Here is a 17,439-nt window from a genome sequence, read left to right on the forward strand (position 1 = left end):
AAAAAACCATTCATATTCTCAATGTATGAATGATGAAAGCAAAGTACAAAGACTTTCATCCACCAAAAAAAAAAACCTTAAAAGCTTTCTTAACTTCGTGTGCACAACCCTTTTTTTTTTTTCTAATGGGACTGTTAATGTGCTTAAAGCTAAACACAAGACTAAGTACCGTTCTGAATAAGGCATTAAGTGAATTGTTAATTGCCATGCAAAATAAATGCACATTTTTGCTAACGCTTCTCCATTCATTTTATATATCTTACATTACTAGACTGTTCTAGATAACTTGTAAAAATGTGTCTTAAACATTTCTAGTATTCATTACTCTATTCCCAGATTTATGTCCAATTCCCATGGAAATTTTCTAGCAGCAGAACACATTGGTGCAAGACCAAGGCTTTTCAAACTGACAGTAGGATCTTCTTTTAAAAATTCTGTATGGGTTAAACCCTTGTGTTGCCATGCTCATCCTGAGCTGCTAACTAGTGTGAGAGCAGATAATTTTACTGTGGTCTATTCTTGACTGAATAGCATGTAGCTAAGATGTGTGAAATAATAAGGTAGATCCAGAGCTCTGGCTTTAAGGACTTGATTAAAAATATTGCTGTACTTGTACAGTTTTGTTTTGGAACACAGTCTGGGTGTTTTGGTTCCTGTAGGTTTTTTTTCTTAGAAATAAAGCATCGTGTTGATTTGAGCACTAAAGGAATAACAAAACTCTGAGTCCCCACTGCCCAGCTCTATTTGTGGTACTTTCAACAATATTTTCATAAAAGATCAACACACAATCTGTTGAGCCCTAAGTCATCATTCACCTATACGTATAAAAAAGCTTAAACCTTCAAATTATTTCAAAAATTTGCAGGTGATTCTGTATGCTGGATAGATACTCAGGATAACAGATCACAGCAGCAGGAATATCGAATAACAGAGGTGCAGCTTTTAATTTGAGGGAGCAAACCCCTAGCCTTTGCCTTACGGAGAACCCCTCCAAAGATGATCTCAGCCCCTGGATGAGAATTTGCACACCATATATGGTTCCAGAGACTCACCCAGCACTTCACTCCCTCCCCGCACTCAGATATACTATACCATACTGACAGAGGCATGCATAGAATTCGTCCTTTAGCTAGTGGAGTCTGCTGCATGAGAAATGCATCCAGCCAGAATAGATGCATTAGTAAGAGAGAAAACTTCCCCCTCCCCCCCCCCCCCCCCCCCCCCAACGATACACTCATAGCATATGGCTGGTTGTGCAGTATGTTACACCAAAACTGGGCAGCTGAAACTTTCCAGGTAGAGAACGAGCTGAGACATCGGTGCACGGGACGTAGCTCACTGAAGGAGTTGCTGCCTTTATAAGGCACAAACACAAGTCATTTTGATTTTGTCCCCATTTGACTGATTCTTCCTTGACCTGAATGAAGTTACAAGTGAGTAAATGAGTCGTAAGCCAAGCCTGACACCACCTGATCACTGAAGATGACCTGTTCAACCTGACAACACCAGGATATAACCTGCACTTTTGCTGGTTGGATCTGTGACCATGTGGCATCAGCACCCCGCTTTGCTGGGTCCACTAGAAGCACATGGAGTCTTGGTGCATCTTGTACAATCTCTCTGTATTGATTACAGCAAAACTATTACTTTCCCCCACCCCCCAAGCACTGATTCAGCAGATATTGAGGCAGATCCATTATTTTTTCCTGTGACAAATGCAATTGCTGGTACTATTCTTGTGCTTACAGATGCATTTTTTCACTTGTACAAAGATTGAAGTGTTTGCAATAGAATATAGGTTGCAATAGCAACCTATAGTGCCATGAGCTGTGCCTCCAGCCCCAAAAGTGTGTTTCTCAGCTTGTCGATTAACTGCAGTGTGGAAAGAGAATTGTTTTGCTCTGCTCAGCAAAATGAAAGTTCACAAGGTAAAGAGCATTTATCAGCGTGAATGAATTGTAATTTTTTAAAACATTTTGATTACATTTGGCATCTGAGCCTAGCACTGGAGAAAGCTGCCTGAATGAACTTTCTAACTTACGTAATTTGTAGCACTAGAGGTTATTCAGACTGGATCCTTCTTAAACAAAACATCTGATGGCTAATTAGGAATGCTGCCTAAATAAAGATAGCTGGATTAGAATTAAATGCAAAGTGGCAGGGGGACAATAATCAGCAAGTAAGAAATTCTTGTTTCTTTGACAGTTCAGAGTGGAGCACATTTCAAAGGGAGAGATTTTCCTTCTGTGCTTTCCCCAGAGAGGCAATGGCAGTGGCTTGTGTTCCCCAGCTCTTGCCTAGAAACTGCCATGGAGGAGAAGCCTCACCTTCATCTCTTCCCACTCTTTCCACAAAGTACTATCATGCCTTAACAGTTGTGCCTTTCCTTACCTGGGAAGGTGCAGGGGACAGAATTCACCAGGTCACACACAGTTAGCAGCTTGTTAGTTACATGAAAGCTGAAAATCTGGGTACAATTTTGGCCAGGACAGTAAGCCTGAGATTTTTTATGCCACTAGAACAGAGTTAATTTGTATAACCCTGCTACATTCTGCCCAAGGCAGAAACGAACAAACAAATTAACCCCACATGGTGGCCTTTTGAGAAATTGAATTGCTCTGTCTTCATTTCTTTCAAATATTTTGCAAATTTAATCTAAGTTATCAGCTGTCCTTGCTGGTAAAGCTACAGGACCATATTTCAAAACATCAGGATTAGACGTCTATTATGACAGCTACAAAACTTCAGTTTATGTTCTTCAAAAAAATAAGACTAAAAGAGATGTTTTCACTTGTGACTTTAAAAGTGTCCTGAGAAAGTGAGAGTAGGAAACACAACTATTAAGAGTTCCTAAGATATTAATCCGAAGTCTGCTAGTTCCAGCCAGCTTCACATCACTGTAGGGTTTACAGGGAATTCCAATTTCAAATGACTGAGTCATGCTCCAAGTGTCAAAAAGTTTCTAACTTGGATGCTTAAATTTAGATGCCCCAAATTGGCAGGTTTCAGTTGCTACAGTTAAAGGTACCTGTGATTGCTGAGTTATTTTCAGTGTTTTGAATAACTGACTTTATGTTCCTAGACTTCGAAGCATCTAGAATTAGAGGTGATGTATAAAAATGTGGGAAACAAGACTTAATGAAAGCTATAAGGAGGTCATGTTAGGGCCCTGCTAGTAAACATGTTTGGCCTAATTTATATTACAAAACAAAACCCCAGCCTAAATCCATGTTAATAATCAAAGGAAAGTCTCACCTTTAAAAGACTTAAATACATTGCCAGGCTTGTAACAACAGAATGACATTAAAAAGAACAATCCAAACTCTAACTGAAGTAGATATTATTATTAAAAAAAAGTGCAGCCCAGATATGTCCCCAGAATGGCAAAAAAACCCTTTGATTTGTAAGGACCTAGTGAAAATCAAATTAGCAAAATAACGTGGTAAGCAATTGCCAGGGTAGCTTTGCCAGAGCCAGCAACATCTTTGAAACAACCCAATGATTTTCAGCAAACCAAGCTCCTAGAGGTAAAGATAAATATCAAAATACACACCAGGTCAAAAATTCTCAACCAGCTCTAGATAAGTGGATCTCGGTGGATCTTGGCATAGATCCAGTGCAATGCAGAAATACCAGCTGAGATCCTGGAAATAGCACAGCTGCGTTAACATGGCATTATGTCCAGGCTAATTAGTCCTATTAGTGGCACACTGCATGTTGCGGCTTAGACCCCTCGTTCACAGAGGCATGTCTGAGCATCTTACCCCATAGGCCTGAATATTTTCACTGGCACTCTGCAGTGGGAAATCTTCCTGTTAGAACCCCCTTGCATGCTCTCATGTCAATACATGTAATGTACTAATGAGGAATGTGGTGAGATACTTTTACCAATTTCTGTCAGCCATTTGGCAACAGCTCCGTAAATTTCATCAAGCACAAGTATCACAACGAGGTTAATGATGACAGCAGTTGCAGTCACAGTCACTCGAACGTTTGACTTGGTTGTCTCATTTGTGCTGAATGACAAAGCTGCTGCTGTAGTGATTCGGTACACAATCACACCAAACACTGCTGAAAATGTCAGAACAATCTGCAAAGAGATGTACAGATAGATTAGTTCAAGTTTGATACCAGCATTTAAACAGAAGCCTTGACTGATATGTTGGGTTTGTTCCATGAATTGTCATTGTGTGATTTCTTATTTCCACAATAATACAAGGATAGTCGAATTAAAATGTGAGAATTCAAAACTCTCTGACAGGGACGTAATGAAGAAAATGGATGGAAAACTGAACTGGAACAATACTTGAAGATGTGTATGTCCTCTCTGATTAAAACATCACACATTTTTCGTGCAGTACTGGCAAAACTCAGGCAGTTTGGATTCAAATGCAGGTATTAAGCAAAGTCTTTTATCTGGCAATAGGTTCAGATGGCTTGGACTGAAGGGCATACATGTATGTGCAGTCCAGTAAATGTGCTTTACTGGCTGAAACAGTTTCACCTCTGCACAGCTGAAGTGGCACCTTACTCTCCAGTTGTGTTTGCTCAATTGTTGCCATGAATTAAAAATAAATAAATAAATAAATAAATAAATGTTCCCCTTGTTATTTTTTCTTTTAAGACTGACCTAAACAGGGACATTAGGGCTTCACTTTACATTTCTGTCCCAGAAATCAATTGGTATCCTGGCATCCTTCATGGGCTGGCTTTGACCCACGAGATGAGGAAAGTCAGCCCTGATACTTAAGGTCAAGTTCCCACAAGAAGAATTTTAATTTCACAAGGCTGTGGTATCCTGGCTTCAATAAAGACCTACCCCACAATGAAAAAAAAATCAATAAAATAACAATAAAAAATAGCAAATTTTCATAGCCATAGCATGAAAGGGGGAGAGGATGCATTTTCTTCTTTCATTTTTGCCTTTGGCAAGAATTCCAATGTACATTCTTTATTTTAGGTAAAACATCTTGAGATCCTCAGATGAAAGAGACTACCTAAATGTGAAAGATTAGACTATTGCAATTATTTCAATGAGCCTACGGGCCCGGATTCACAACACAGGTTTAAGGAAATTTAACAGTTCATTTTAATGACCTAGCAATAGTTTATTGAATTCCTGTATACAGAGGAAGGGCGCCTCATGAAAAAGCACTATTGCAGAAGAATCAGAACAAGAATCAGAGCTGTATTAAAGGTTGGAGATGAAAACAGGGGCACATTTTGTTTTAATGGAGAACTAGTAAACATACTAAAAAATAATGATTTGGAGAAACTTTTGGAGATACCAGATGAAATTCAAAAGTATGTTTTGTGAGAAAATGATAACAACATATTTGATCTAGTAAAACATCCAATTTTTACGTTTTAAATAGATGTTTCATTTACTTTAAAATGAAATGTAGTTAAGCAATGAATTTTTGCTTCATGCCCATACTTTTCATTCAAATACCAGTCTAAAGAAAAAAAGTCTAAATATAAAATCCTTTAAATGAAAACACTTCAAATGTTATAAAATATTATTTCCTTTCCTTTTGTAGTTTTCATTGTGTTGAGAAAACAGGTCTAACTTTTCTGCCAATTTTTTTCTTTTTTCCTTTGACTTACCTACCAAACATGTAGACAACAATCTGATTCATGTTGAACAATCTGCTCCACTCTTACTATGACAGAAGTAGTTCATGAACACAAAGATCAGAACTTTTTCCTAACTTGCCCATTGCTGAAGCAGTTACTATGGTAGAAAGTAATATCCCCAATAAAGAGAGAAAACAAAACAGCACCACTTGGCAGTAATCTATTTTTTATAACTTTACATTTAAAATTTACAACATAATTTTAATATGGACAAGAAAAACCAGCAAAGTAAACTTGTATGCATCGTTCTGGAGATGAGCTCTCTGGTCCTCCATGGACCCCTATCTCCATGACAAGGTTCCGCTTAGAAATGATATCTCAACAGTACAGGAGGAAGAATCATCAAGGACAGTCATCACTAAATAGAGAAAGGAAATTTCAGGCCATGGAAGTTGAATAGCAAACTCTCAAACCTGACCAAAGGATTTAAGGGATCCATGGCAATGACGAAGATGACTAAAGGATGAGATACTGTCAGAGGTTTGCATTACTGCAGGCTTTTCAATTCATGCAGTGCCATAGTAAGATATATGAAGTTACCAAACAAATATGTTTTATTTGTTTAAAGAAGAAAGATATTTGTTTTGCAAAAGCACCAGGGCTTCAGAAACTCCTTGGTTGCCCAGCTGTTTTTAAACATCTGCTTAGACACAGATGGAAAAACTTTCCTTTAGGAGTCTTCCTTATATGTGCATCCAGCAACAAGAGAAAATTGAGGAGGGCTTGCAGGACTGCACAATAACTGAGAGCATAGTTCTCACTCACCAGATGGTCACTCAGAGGGAATGGTTCCTGTATCTTCACAGCATTTCTCCCACTCCTGAAAACACCTCTTTTACCCAATTTCACATCAGACAATCACCTTTCAGGTGACCTACTTAGGTTCTGGTACCTAATTTGGGCTTTGTTGTTATTGTCAACATTTCATCTGGCCAGTTCTATCCTCTACTATGGCAGACAGTTTCTTCACTGAATATCTAAACTAGTCTGTCAAGGACTGAATTGCTTAGAAACAGATGTGAAAATTGGCTGCAGAAAAGGTCACCTACTGAGCCTGGTATGAATGAAGACAAACAGGAAAGCATACGAGATCTGAGAAGGAAGCTATAAAACCCCATGGGCTAGACTGCTACCTTCATCCAAGTAGGATAACAATTTAATGTCCAAATAGTTCTTTGGCTCCCCAGTAGAGCTATTCTAGTCAAGTATTATGCCACGTGAGTGAGAATAGGGCAATAGGGTTTAAAAGAAGGAATGGGCTGAACTCCTGCACCATGACACTGATAGGTTTTCTTCCTTGCTCTGAGCCAAACACAACGAATACCAAGAAAGGCTCCAGTGATGGCATTGCTCTGTGCCACCCTGCTCTCTCCCAACAGCTCCCAGTGTTTTCATCACATACTCAGAAATCTTTGCCATAACATGTACCTCCTAAAAGTGGAGTTTCTAAACAGTGACATATGTCATAACTAATCCCACACAAGCCAAACTTGTATATGCCCAGCTAAGCCTAGATCTCCTGCTACCACCAGTCTTACTAGGCAACAATAAGACTTGTGAACTTCTTTTCTAAAATCCCTGCAAAAGGCATTGCTTGAATCAAGGTTGGATCTTCTGCTCCTTCTGCAGTCAAGTGAGGCTTTGTGTACCACAAAAGAACTGCAACCAGATTTTAAAGCATCCGTAAATGTGCAAAACAATCCTTGAAATTATTTGGTGGTGTGAAACACCAAGACCAATTGGGCAAGAAAGCCAAACCCAACATTTTTTCCAACTTGCACTTTTAAAGAAACAAACAGCATGCCTAGCTTAAGAAAGATGGAAGAAAAGCCAGAAAGAAAAAGAAAGCAAAATAGAACATGGTTCTCAAAAGAGGATTCACGAAAGTGAGGTACACAAAAGAAGTACACAAATGAAAAATGAAGATAAAAGGATTTACATTAAGAAAGCCATTAGCAGCTTCAAGAATCATCAGGGGAAGTATGGCATGTAAAGCTGCAGGAAGGAGTGTCAGAACACAACAGCATCATTCTATAGCCATGTAGACATCTTCATGGAAAATTCATGTGGGTTTGTGCTGCCAGACCCTTTGGACCTGGAAAAAGTAGTATCAAAAATTCATCACTTCTGCAGCACTAGAAACTGCAGCACATGTGTGTGCATATCTGTGTCTGAGTCTTCTATGTCTGTGGCTGTATATGTGCACATGCACATACACACAAGATTTCAGCATCTATTATGTATGCAGTGCTTACTGCAGACTAAAAAAATCAGTCTGTGTGAATAATAACAGAGGTAGATGAGACTGATTTAGTTTCCCCAGTGCAATTCTATTGCACAGACTGACAGCAAACTTTAGTCTGGTGTTTCCAATACCTGTTTAACTAATTAGCAGAAAAGAAAGAAACATCATGTACAGTAAAGAGCAGACTGCAATCTCCATGTAGGAAAGCAGAGCTGGCTCTCCCTCATCAAGAGCTGACTTGAATTTCACGCATGGTTTGTAAGTTGTTGCCTTTAGGCGCTTACGTCTTACTAATGCTCAAAATATTCGAAAAAAAAATCATTGTGGCCACTTCTCCAAATGGTGACGCCAGCATAGTTCCACTAGTCACTAACAGAAGCTCAAGAATCTGAGCGCTACAATTTAACTTTATAAATCTCCCTGAGAGGTTAAAGTGAGCAGGGAGTGTCATACGTAGGCTATGACTCGGGAAAGCACGTGAAGCACATACTTAAAGGAGATTTAAACATGTGGTTAAAGTCAAGAGCACATGTAAGCACCTTGTCTGCAAAAGAATGACTTGTAAAAGCTAAATTGGGGCTATATGCTTAGTCACACTCAGCATACCCTGCTTTAAGCAAAGTCCCAACTGATGCCATTTAGAGGTTCTGTCTAAAAAGCGAATGCTTGGCATGGCCTCAGGACAATAAACTCACTCAAAATTTTGTAAGTACATACATACATGTATATATGTCTGAATGGCACACTTAATACGTACAGAAAATATACTTAATATACTATATCTTCATAAATATATACATGTATATTTATAAAAATGCAGACATTAATTTGACCTCAACATGAATGTAAAATGTTTTTGATTGTCAGGAAAAGAAATGAAATCTTCAAGGGACATCTATTGCAGTATATGCAAACTCAATTAAATTAGAAATACACTGATGTATTTTAAAATATTTTAGCCCCTAAGTAAATTTCCCATGTTAGATGCTCCTGTGGTGTAAACCAGCATATTTCATTACCATTTCACACCATCTCTAGATGTGAATATATGCTTTCATTCAGGAGTTTCGGTAAGCAGAGGGATAATGGGATCCTTGACAAAGAAATTTAAGGTTTGTTAGCCAGGCTTTCCTATTGCTGTTCACAAAGTTTAGCAGCTTGATGATGTGTTTATGGTCTCTTGGAAATTTCACTAGGACAGTGGTGTCCACACTTTACAGTTGGCTGACCTGCATACCTTACTCTTGTTCTCAAGTGAGGATTGTATACTGTGGTCTTCCTTGACTACAGTATAGTCCGTCCCTGAATCCGTGTTCTACAAATACTTCCCAGCAACAGATTTATTTCACCTGTACGCCACCTGTTCGGTAGGCTCAACACTTCTGAATGTCCTTCTGACAGATCACACACAATACTGCACACAAGCAAATACATAGTGGGCTTGCCTTCATCAGGTGATGGAGGATGGAGCAGAAACCCTGTGGGAGATACAGCATCTAACAACAAGCTTCTGTCATTACAGCAAATCACCCAGCCAACAGCCCTCTTATAAGAAGTCTTTCGAAAGGAGAGTGAAGCTAAAGGCAGGCACTGAGCTCTACCAGTCATCCTAGTAGGATGTAGAAGAATGAATGCAGTGTGTTGATTAATGTTGATAGCAAGCAGCTGTGGCCTTGCCTTGAAAGGCAGTGGTTTGATTTGCAGGGATGATGTGCAGGTGTAGTTTGTTCCTGCTCAGTGGTTAAATAGCCCTGAGGAATGTGGGAGAGGTGGTTGGATGGAGGAGGAGTAGTGTGGTCTGGTCCTTCCTCTGGAGGAAGGAGAAACAGCATGGACAGTAGAACCTGACCTGTGGTAAAAGTCTTGTTGCAGCTGGCTAGTTTGTTTGTGCTGCAGTAATGGGTGCTCAACACAGCTGAGACAAGCAGGAGAACCTACAACCCATAGCAGACACTGTGAGAGGTGAGCTGTTGACAACTAATTGATATGGGTGTATTGCAATATTTGTTGTCCATCTTAACTCAAATTGCAACTGTAGGACATGTATTTCTCACAAACTGTATATTATAACCCTAGATTTCTTTGGGCTTTTAGCATCTTTGAGAACACTAATTCAGCATTCTACTCAAGATGCTTGTTGCAAAACTTCTCACACCTAGTAAATCTGCAGAAATGCAGATTGTTACCATAAATAGAATCAATCCAAAGTTTGCTGCATATCCAGGCATACGGTCACTGCATGTCAGCTTCTCCTGGTCATCCTGTGACAAAACACAAAGGTAAAATAACAGACATTACAGAACTGTACAATAGCAAATATTAATAAGACCTGTTATGGAAAAACATTCTCAATTTCTGTAGTCCTGTTGTAATTTTGAAGATTATTATATTTATGCCACAGATATTTTAAAGTAGACTTTAATTTGAGAGAAAAGAGGGTAAATTAAACATAGAAAATGTCTGAAAAAATCAGAAAATATCATATGCAACTATGGCTTTAACATTTGAAAAAATGTATTCCGGTCTTACTGAATTTCATAATATTAGGAGAAAGCCCTGAGACTCACCTCAATTTACATTTAGGCAATGCAAGAGTCAGCCATTTATTTTTAATTGCTTCTTGTAAACCTTCAGAAGAATAGTGTTTGAGATGGAAATCATGAAAAGAATACTTATTACAACTGAGCCCTTATTTTTTTGTTTAATGGTTAACTTAGCCGAATGTGGCCCCTAAGATAATTCTTGCAGACAACCCGATCTTTCTCCTGGTGCTTGGTCTACAGTAGAGAGAAACTACAAAGGCAATCCCCCTCTGTGATCTCTGCTGCTGACCCTGGCTTTTTCATGTGCGAACAGCATCCCTTGCTTCATTGCGTAATTTAAAGCAACTGTGATCAATGAAATCTAGTATGCTCTTACTCTCCCCACACAAACTCAACTCCATCTCTAGCAATGTGTACATCTAAAGAAGATATTTGAAGATAGATTGATATAAGAAATTTGATTCCCTCCTTTCAAAATAGGTTTCTTTAAATAATAATAAGGTCATTACTTTGTTTAAGTTAAACTGAAACTATATAATCGAATTAACTAAGGACACAGAGCCAGCTGCTCTTTGCTTTTCTGTGAACCACCCTTGCTATCCCATGGACTAGGACTTCACTTACATTGGAGTTAACCCAGAGTTATTCTAAATTTGAATGATTCAAATCAGATTAGAATTTGGGTCAAAGGTTTCAAATAAATGATTTCTAAGGCATGATTGTCCTCAGATAAAAATAAAAATCTGGGAGTATTATGCCTCTGCAAAAGGCTTTCCCTAAGCAGCACTAGGAAATCAATGTATATTCCAAGTGCAGAAATGCAGCCATGAGTTTTCTCATGGAGTTTACTGGGATGTGGATTTAGACCTAAGACGTGATCATGCCTACACATCCATTGCCATTGTGGTGGTGCCTCAAGCGCTGTGGGAAGAAGTATTACTCAGCATCCCCTCTTCTCAGCTCAGCTGTTCAAACAGACAAGTTAAGCACGTTTCCTTTGGGAGAATGCTGGCAGGACTGGGTCATAGCAAACCCAAGCAGAAGCACAAATAATTTGGCCCAATATATTTACATAAATACTCCATACAGTACATAAATGGAGTCCATAATTTAGCTGGAGGGCTACTTTAAAAAGCATTTCTGTGAAAGCACAGATGCATTTAATTTCATTTTGGCTTTTACCACTCAGTAATTAAACAGGACATAAAGAAGGTCTAAGTGACTATACTCCAAGAAGACCTGAAGGGTGCCATGTCTAACAATTTCACTAGGGGGAAAACACTAAAGAAGTAAACCAGTGGAATGAGTTAATACTAGCCAAAGCAGCTAAAGGGAAGAACAAAATATTTTGTAACCGTACTGAGATGGAAAGAGAAAACTGATTTACATGAAAGGGCTAGGAAGAGGCAAAAAATACTGGGAACAGTACTTCAAAAATGTCTGTAGCAGTAAGAATTTTGGAAAATAAGAAATAATAGTATCAAGATTAAACTTTCACATATCATGCATGAACCATGCCTGCCAAATCCTGAGTACAAAGTGATTAAGGTTTTTCACATTTGGGTGTTTTTTTTTGGTCAATATTTCTGGTGATGTAAGACATTTACTGTATTTTGAAACATCAGCCAGGATTCTGGCATGATCTGCTGGCTTTCCAAGTCAAGAAAAAAATCACATGCTGGGTGACTTTTGGTAACACCTCAACACTTTACAAAACTGAAAATTCGGGAAATACCTTAAGCAACATATGTCCATTATGAAAAATAAATAGCTATTTGCCACGTTTGCCCTACTCTTTTGATTTGTGTTCAGTTTTTTAGTAAAATAGAACTGAATAGCTACAGGAAAGAAGAAAAACTGGGAAATTTGAGCAGTGATTGACATGTACTTTTAGTGATTAATATCAGAAGCTAAGGTATGCCTAAGCCTACATTTTTAGGCATTAAGAGACATTAGGATTAATCCATTTAAGGGTCCCAACTTCAGGAGACTTGAAGGATTGAAGTTATTAGTGTTTTCCTTCTTTAATCTCAGCATGTGCATTAGAACGCAGAGGTATCTAGCATCACCAGTCATTTAGGAAACCCTAGCTTTAGCACCTGAATACTTGTTTTACATAAACTATTGCTTTTCAAAAGCACTTTATGCCTGATGGGTTCAATAAAAATAATTTCTTGGAATAAATATTTAGAAGTAGAACTGATTATTAAAATTTAAGTTTATTACTAAGAATAACTAAATGAAATACAGACTGCCTCAAAAAAAATTTACCTTGCTAAACAGGATAAAAATAGTCCTTTCTGTTGTGGTGGGCTGACCTTGGCTGGCTGCCAGTTGCCCACCCAGCTGCCCTCTCACTCTCCCTCCTCAACAGGATGCAGGGAGAAAATAAAATGAAAAATCTTGTGGGTTGAGGTAAAGACAGAAAGATAACTTACCAATTGCTATCACAGACAAACTAGACTTGATTTGGGGAAAATTAATTTAATTTATCACTATGTAAAATAGATCTGGAGGATGAGATATAAAAACAAAACTAAAAACTCCTTCCACGTCACCTCTCTCCCAGCTTCCCCCCAGAGCCAAGTTCAGTCCTTCATTCCTGACGACTCTACTTCCCTCCCCCAGTGGTGCGGGAGGATGGGGAATGGTGGGTTATGGAGTCAGTCTGTAACAGCTCCTCTGTGTCACTCCTTCCTCCTTACACTGTTGCCCAGCTCCAGCGTGGGTCCTTCCATGTGCTGCAGTCCTTCAGGGTAAATCTGCTCCACTGTGGACTCTCCAGGAGCTGCAGTTCCTTCAGGAAACACCCACCTGCTCTGGCATGGGGTCCTCCACAGGCTGCAATGTGGGTATCTGCTCCATGGTGGCCCCCTCCGCAGGGTACAGGGAAATACCTGCTCCACCACAGCCTCTCCAGGGGCTATAGGGCAATCTCTGTTCTGGCACCCTGAGCACCTCCTCCTCTCCTCCTGCTCTCACCTCGATGCTCACAGGGCTGTTTCTCACACCTTTTCCCCTCTCTCCTTGCTTTAGCCTTTCTTGCACACACTTTCCCAGAGATGTCACCACCTTGCCAAGGGGCTCAGCTGGGGTCCACTGGAGTGGCCTTGGCCTCTCCCCACAGATGCCACCCCTGCAGCCACCAGTGCCACTCGGTACATCTATGGCACTAGTGGAACGGTGTAAGGAAAATGACATTTGGGTTTGAACACTGAACAAGGCAATGCAGGTTGAACAGACGCTCCAGCAGTGCTTTCCCAGTCTCTTCTCGCAATGAATGACAGAAAGGAGGAAATTCAGAAGAGGGAGGAGAGGGTGCACATGGGAAGGACAAGTGGATAAAGGAAGGACGATCAACATGCCATTTATTCAGCTTTTTCTTGCATGTGCTTCCATTAACCTTACGTGCCTTTGCCATGAGTTTGCCATTCTCTGTAGCACTTAGCCAAAGGGAGATCTGAACAACGTGCCTGAGCTGCTATGCCATTATGAGAAGGAAAAGCTGGATGGCAATATTACTGAGTGAGTTATCATACATGGCACAAACCAAGTTCTGAAATATAAATCAGGCACGGTAAGCAGCTGAGAGCTACTTTCTGTAGCTGCTCTTGCTAAGCGAACCAACTCTGCGCATTCGCTTGGTGTTTTCTAGCGCACCCAGCCCTACTCTCTGGCAGCAGCGCCATCTAGGGGCCGAAAGCCTGTACTGTGGGGTGTAAAGACCACCTCGGCCGGGCTAACACGCTCCGCTGCACGCTGCAGCGAGGATGGTGGTTCTAAGTTAGTGGAATTCATTCATTGACTCAGACGGCACACAGCCCGTTCTAATCAATAACCTGCATCCCAGGGCATTGCCTAGATTTTAGGCAGGGGTAAGAAACGCTTTTCTGAAGGTTGATGAAAACTTAGCCAAGCGGGCAGGGAATCTATATGCAGTAGTCCAAGAGGTGTATGCATTTATTGATGTTACAAGATGAAACTGATCATCTGAAGAACAGTCTCAGTGACAGATACGTTACACTGTGGAGTATTCCCCAAGACAAACTATTGTAGTGAAATATTTATATGCAGACAAAAAAACTCATAGAGGTTATATTTTTGTGGTGAACAAGACAACTAGAAGATATATTTCAGAATCTTTCTTTCAGTTTCTTTAAATACAGTGATGTATTTGCAATTGTATTGGAGGAAAAAAATAGTTGTGATTCTGGGTGTAGTGATGCATTCCTGTTTTAATGTTGATTTAATGTTGATTGTGTTCCTTGCAGGAACACAATTTTTTCCTACTAGAAAATAAATAGATATTAAAAAAAAATCAGAAAAGAAAAAAAAAAAAAAAACTTAAGCACCATCTAAGTTTTGCCTTATGAGTTACCTAGCATGGTAAAGATCCCACATTTGGAGCTCTGCATCCTCAGGCGGGCCTCTGAGCTGTGAAAACCTGGAAATATACTGCACTTGGACAGCACCAAGTGGCTTTGTGAAAACAGTTCTATGTTTCTCTGTAAATTAAACCGCAGCCAGTTTGCTCAGATCACAAGAATTTAAGTTATTTATTTATATTATCCCACAAAAGAACACCTTCTCAAAGCAGGTGTTTCTAACCATGAGCCATGCCAGCTCAGCCTGCACTTGGGAGTAAAGCCACATGCTTTCTCTCTTCTGCATCCTGCTTTGTCACTCCAGTTCTGAAATTCAGGCTTTTCAGTGTGGTTGCACCTGGGCAACCCCAATGACTTCACTGGAGTTGCATAGAGCTGCAATAAATGACTGGAACTTAGCGAGAGATTCTCAGGGAGGAACAGAGTCCAGGACCCCTCTCTCACCTTTCTAAGGTCTTACACACCTATCAACAGCAAAAAGCTGCAAAATTATATTTCTGATGACAAAATTTAGAAGTTGATCTCTAAGTGTGCCCAGAAAACATCAAACAAGTAAATGGCACTTTTATAAGTGCACTTTTCTTAGTAGAAACAAAACCTTTAATGTGTTTAAACTGCACTGTCCAAATGAGCATCTAAACCCAAGAATTATGATGTCAAATACAGCTCTTCTGTGTCTGCATAACACCCAAAATACTGCATGTGTATTGCAGGCTCAAGACAACAAATGAAATTAGCTTCTTCTGAAATATAGGTTCCCTATAATTTTACTTTGGACATGAAATGAGATAAAGGCAAGGAGAAAAGGATTTATCCTGTTTATCCCTGGAGGTTTTTTGTTTCGTTTGTTTTTGTTTTTGTTTTTTTTTTTTTATAAATATATATCCTGTGTTTATCCCAGCCTGAATCTGTCCCTGGGAGTTCTACCTTCACACTCTCACAGAATTTAAAAGAGCTTTTGGTTTAAGACTCATTAAAATAGAGAACAACATTTTCTGTTCTTCTCACTTAGAAAGCAGTAAGGGTATTTTTAATAGCAGAGATGGATCTGTTTTGCAAGCAATATTCTGTTTCAGGCTCACACATGGAAAACAAACTGCCTAGACTCATTTGAAGACAGCTAAAGGAATGCAAAACCTTTAATTAAAAACTTTTTGCTGTCTTTGAAACATGCAGAACAGCACAGACACTCTGATAGCTTTCAGTGGAGCTTAATGGACACACTAAATCATTTGCGGAAGCAATGCAGAATAGAGAGCTGTGAGAAGTGTGTGCAAGGCTCAGTACCAGGATCATGGAAATTAGTGGAATTTAAGGCTAAGCAACATTATTGTTAACCATCCAGTGTCGGTCTTGTAACCACAGAACTTCCCTGAGATGATTTTTGCTATAAGGATAATAGATGTGTTTTAACAATACTTTTTTTTTTTTTTTTTTTTACAGAAACTCTAATCACAGCTTCAGCATTTCTGTGATGAAGTCGTCTTATTAAGTCATTCCAATTGCTAATTATCCCAGCTGTCAAAAATGTATGGCTTATTTCCAAGCTGAATTTGCCTGTCTGCATCTTCCAGCCTGCAGCTTCCCCAGTTAAGTGCATCTACTGACAGATTTGGGGTTTGGCTGTAGGTTCTTACAAACTGTGATCGGGCCACCTCTTGGCTTTTCTGCCAGCTTTGACCACTCAGAATGGAAACAGTCAAGCCCACAGCTGTGTTTCTTCCCCTGCAATGGGACTGGAAACAAATCTCCTACAGTCTACAGACCCAACACAGGCCAGTCACTTGGCCTTTGACATAATGTGGCTTATGAAAGCTTGTGTGAATAGCCAAGTCCCTGTGCCTCAAGACACATACATGCACATCCCTTCCACAGGACCAGACACACGATGCGATGGTTACTATGTTAGGTGGGGGTTATACTTCTAGTCATTGACCACAAGGAAGACTGGTGGAAAAGATGACACCAGCCTCTTCTCTGTCGACAGATGTGCTGGAAGAATAGAGGAAAGGATCCACTAATCCAAGCACTTGCTAATTCTTACCAGTTTTAACACTGTATTCTGAACTTTCTCAAAGCATATATGTGTGTGTGCATGTATATATACACACACACACCCCTAGATGTGTATGTATATGTATATCACATGCACACAATTAATACCTTGACAAAAACTAGCTCTGATTATTAAATTAGAACTGTGATTTGAGCTACAGTTCATAGATTAAATCTATTATCAAAGATCTCCAGCGCATGGTGAATGTGGCCATTTGCCCAACCATGCCAGTACTGCTGAAAAAAGGGTAAACTGCAACGTGCAAACTAGATTTCTTACTGATTTTCCATCTGCAGCAACAGCATGTACCTAGGCTATAACAGGAGATAACTATTAGCTGTAGGGTATGTAGACAGGTAGGGTCAGAAGATCTCAAAATCACATATACATATGATAATGTTACTGAAAATTCTATCTATTTCAAAGATAAAAAAAAATAATACTCCTTGAAGTAGTTTCAGGGAAGAATTTCAGGCTGCTTCCTTCACTTAGAAATAATGACAAAAGGCGAGAGCTCTGCTATCACTGTAATTTAAATTTTAAGGCTAGACTTGTTTTATTCAGAAATAAAAA

At 39.5% G+C, this 17,439-nt stretch overlaps 1 protein-coding gene across 7 annotated transcripts in view; it reads right to left on the reverse strand.

Moving 5' to 3' along the window:
* ANO2 (anoctamin 2) overlaps nt 1-17,439 on the reverse strand; it is a 209,877-nt gene that overhangs the window by 48,967 nt on the left and 143,471 nt on the right. For all 7 annotated transcript variants that reach the window (XR_013928773.1, XM_080391425.1, XM_080391424.1 and 4 more), the window contains 2 exons: nt 10,069-10,143; nt 3,889-4,090 (listed from right to left, as the gene is read on the reverse strand). Coding sequence is in view for 6 of the 7 variants with exons in the window: in XM_080391425.1 (XP_080247551.1) it covers nt 3,889-4,090; nt 10,069-10,143 (277 nt within the window). In the remaining variant the exon portion in view is untranslated. The remainder of the gene's footprint in view (nt 1-3,888; nt 4,091-10,068; nt 10,144-17,439) is intronic.

This window comes from Falco punctatus (genome assembly GCF_963210335.1).
Source record: "Falco punctatus genome assembly, chromosome: 6".
NCBI lineage: Eukaryota > Metazoa > Chordata > Aves > Falconiformes > Falconidae > Falco > Falco punctatus.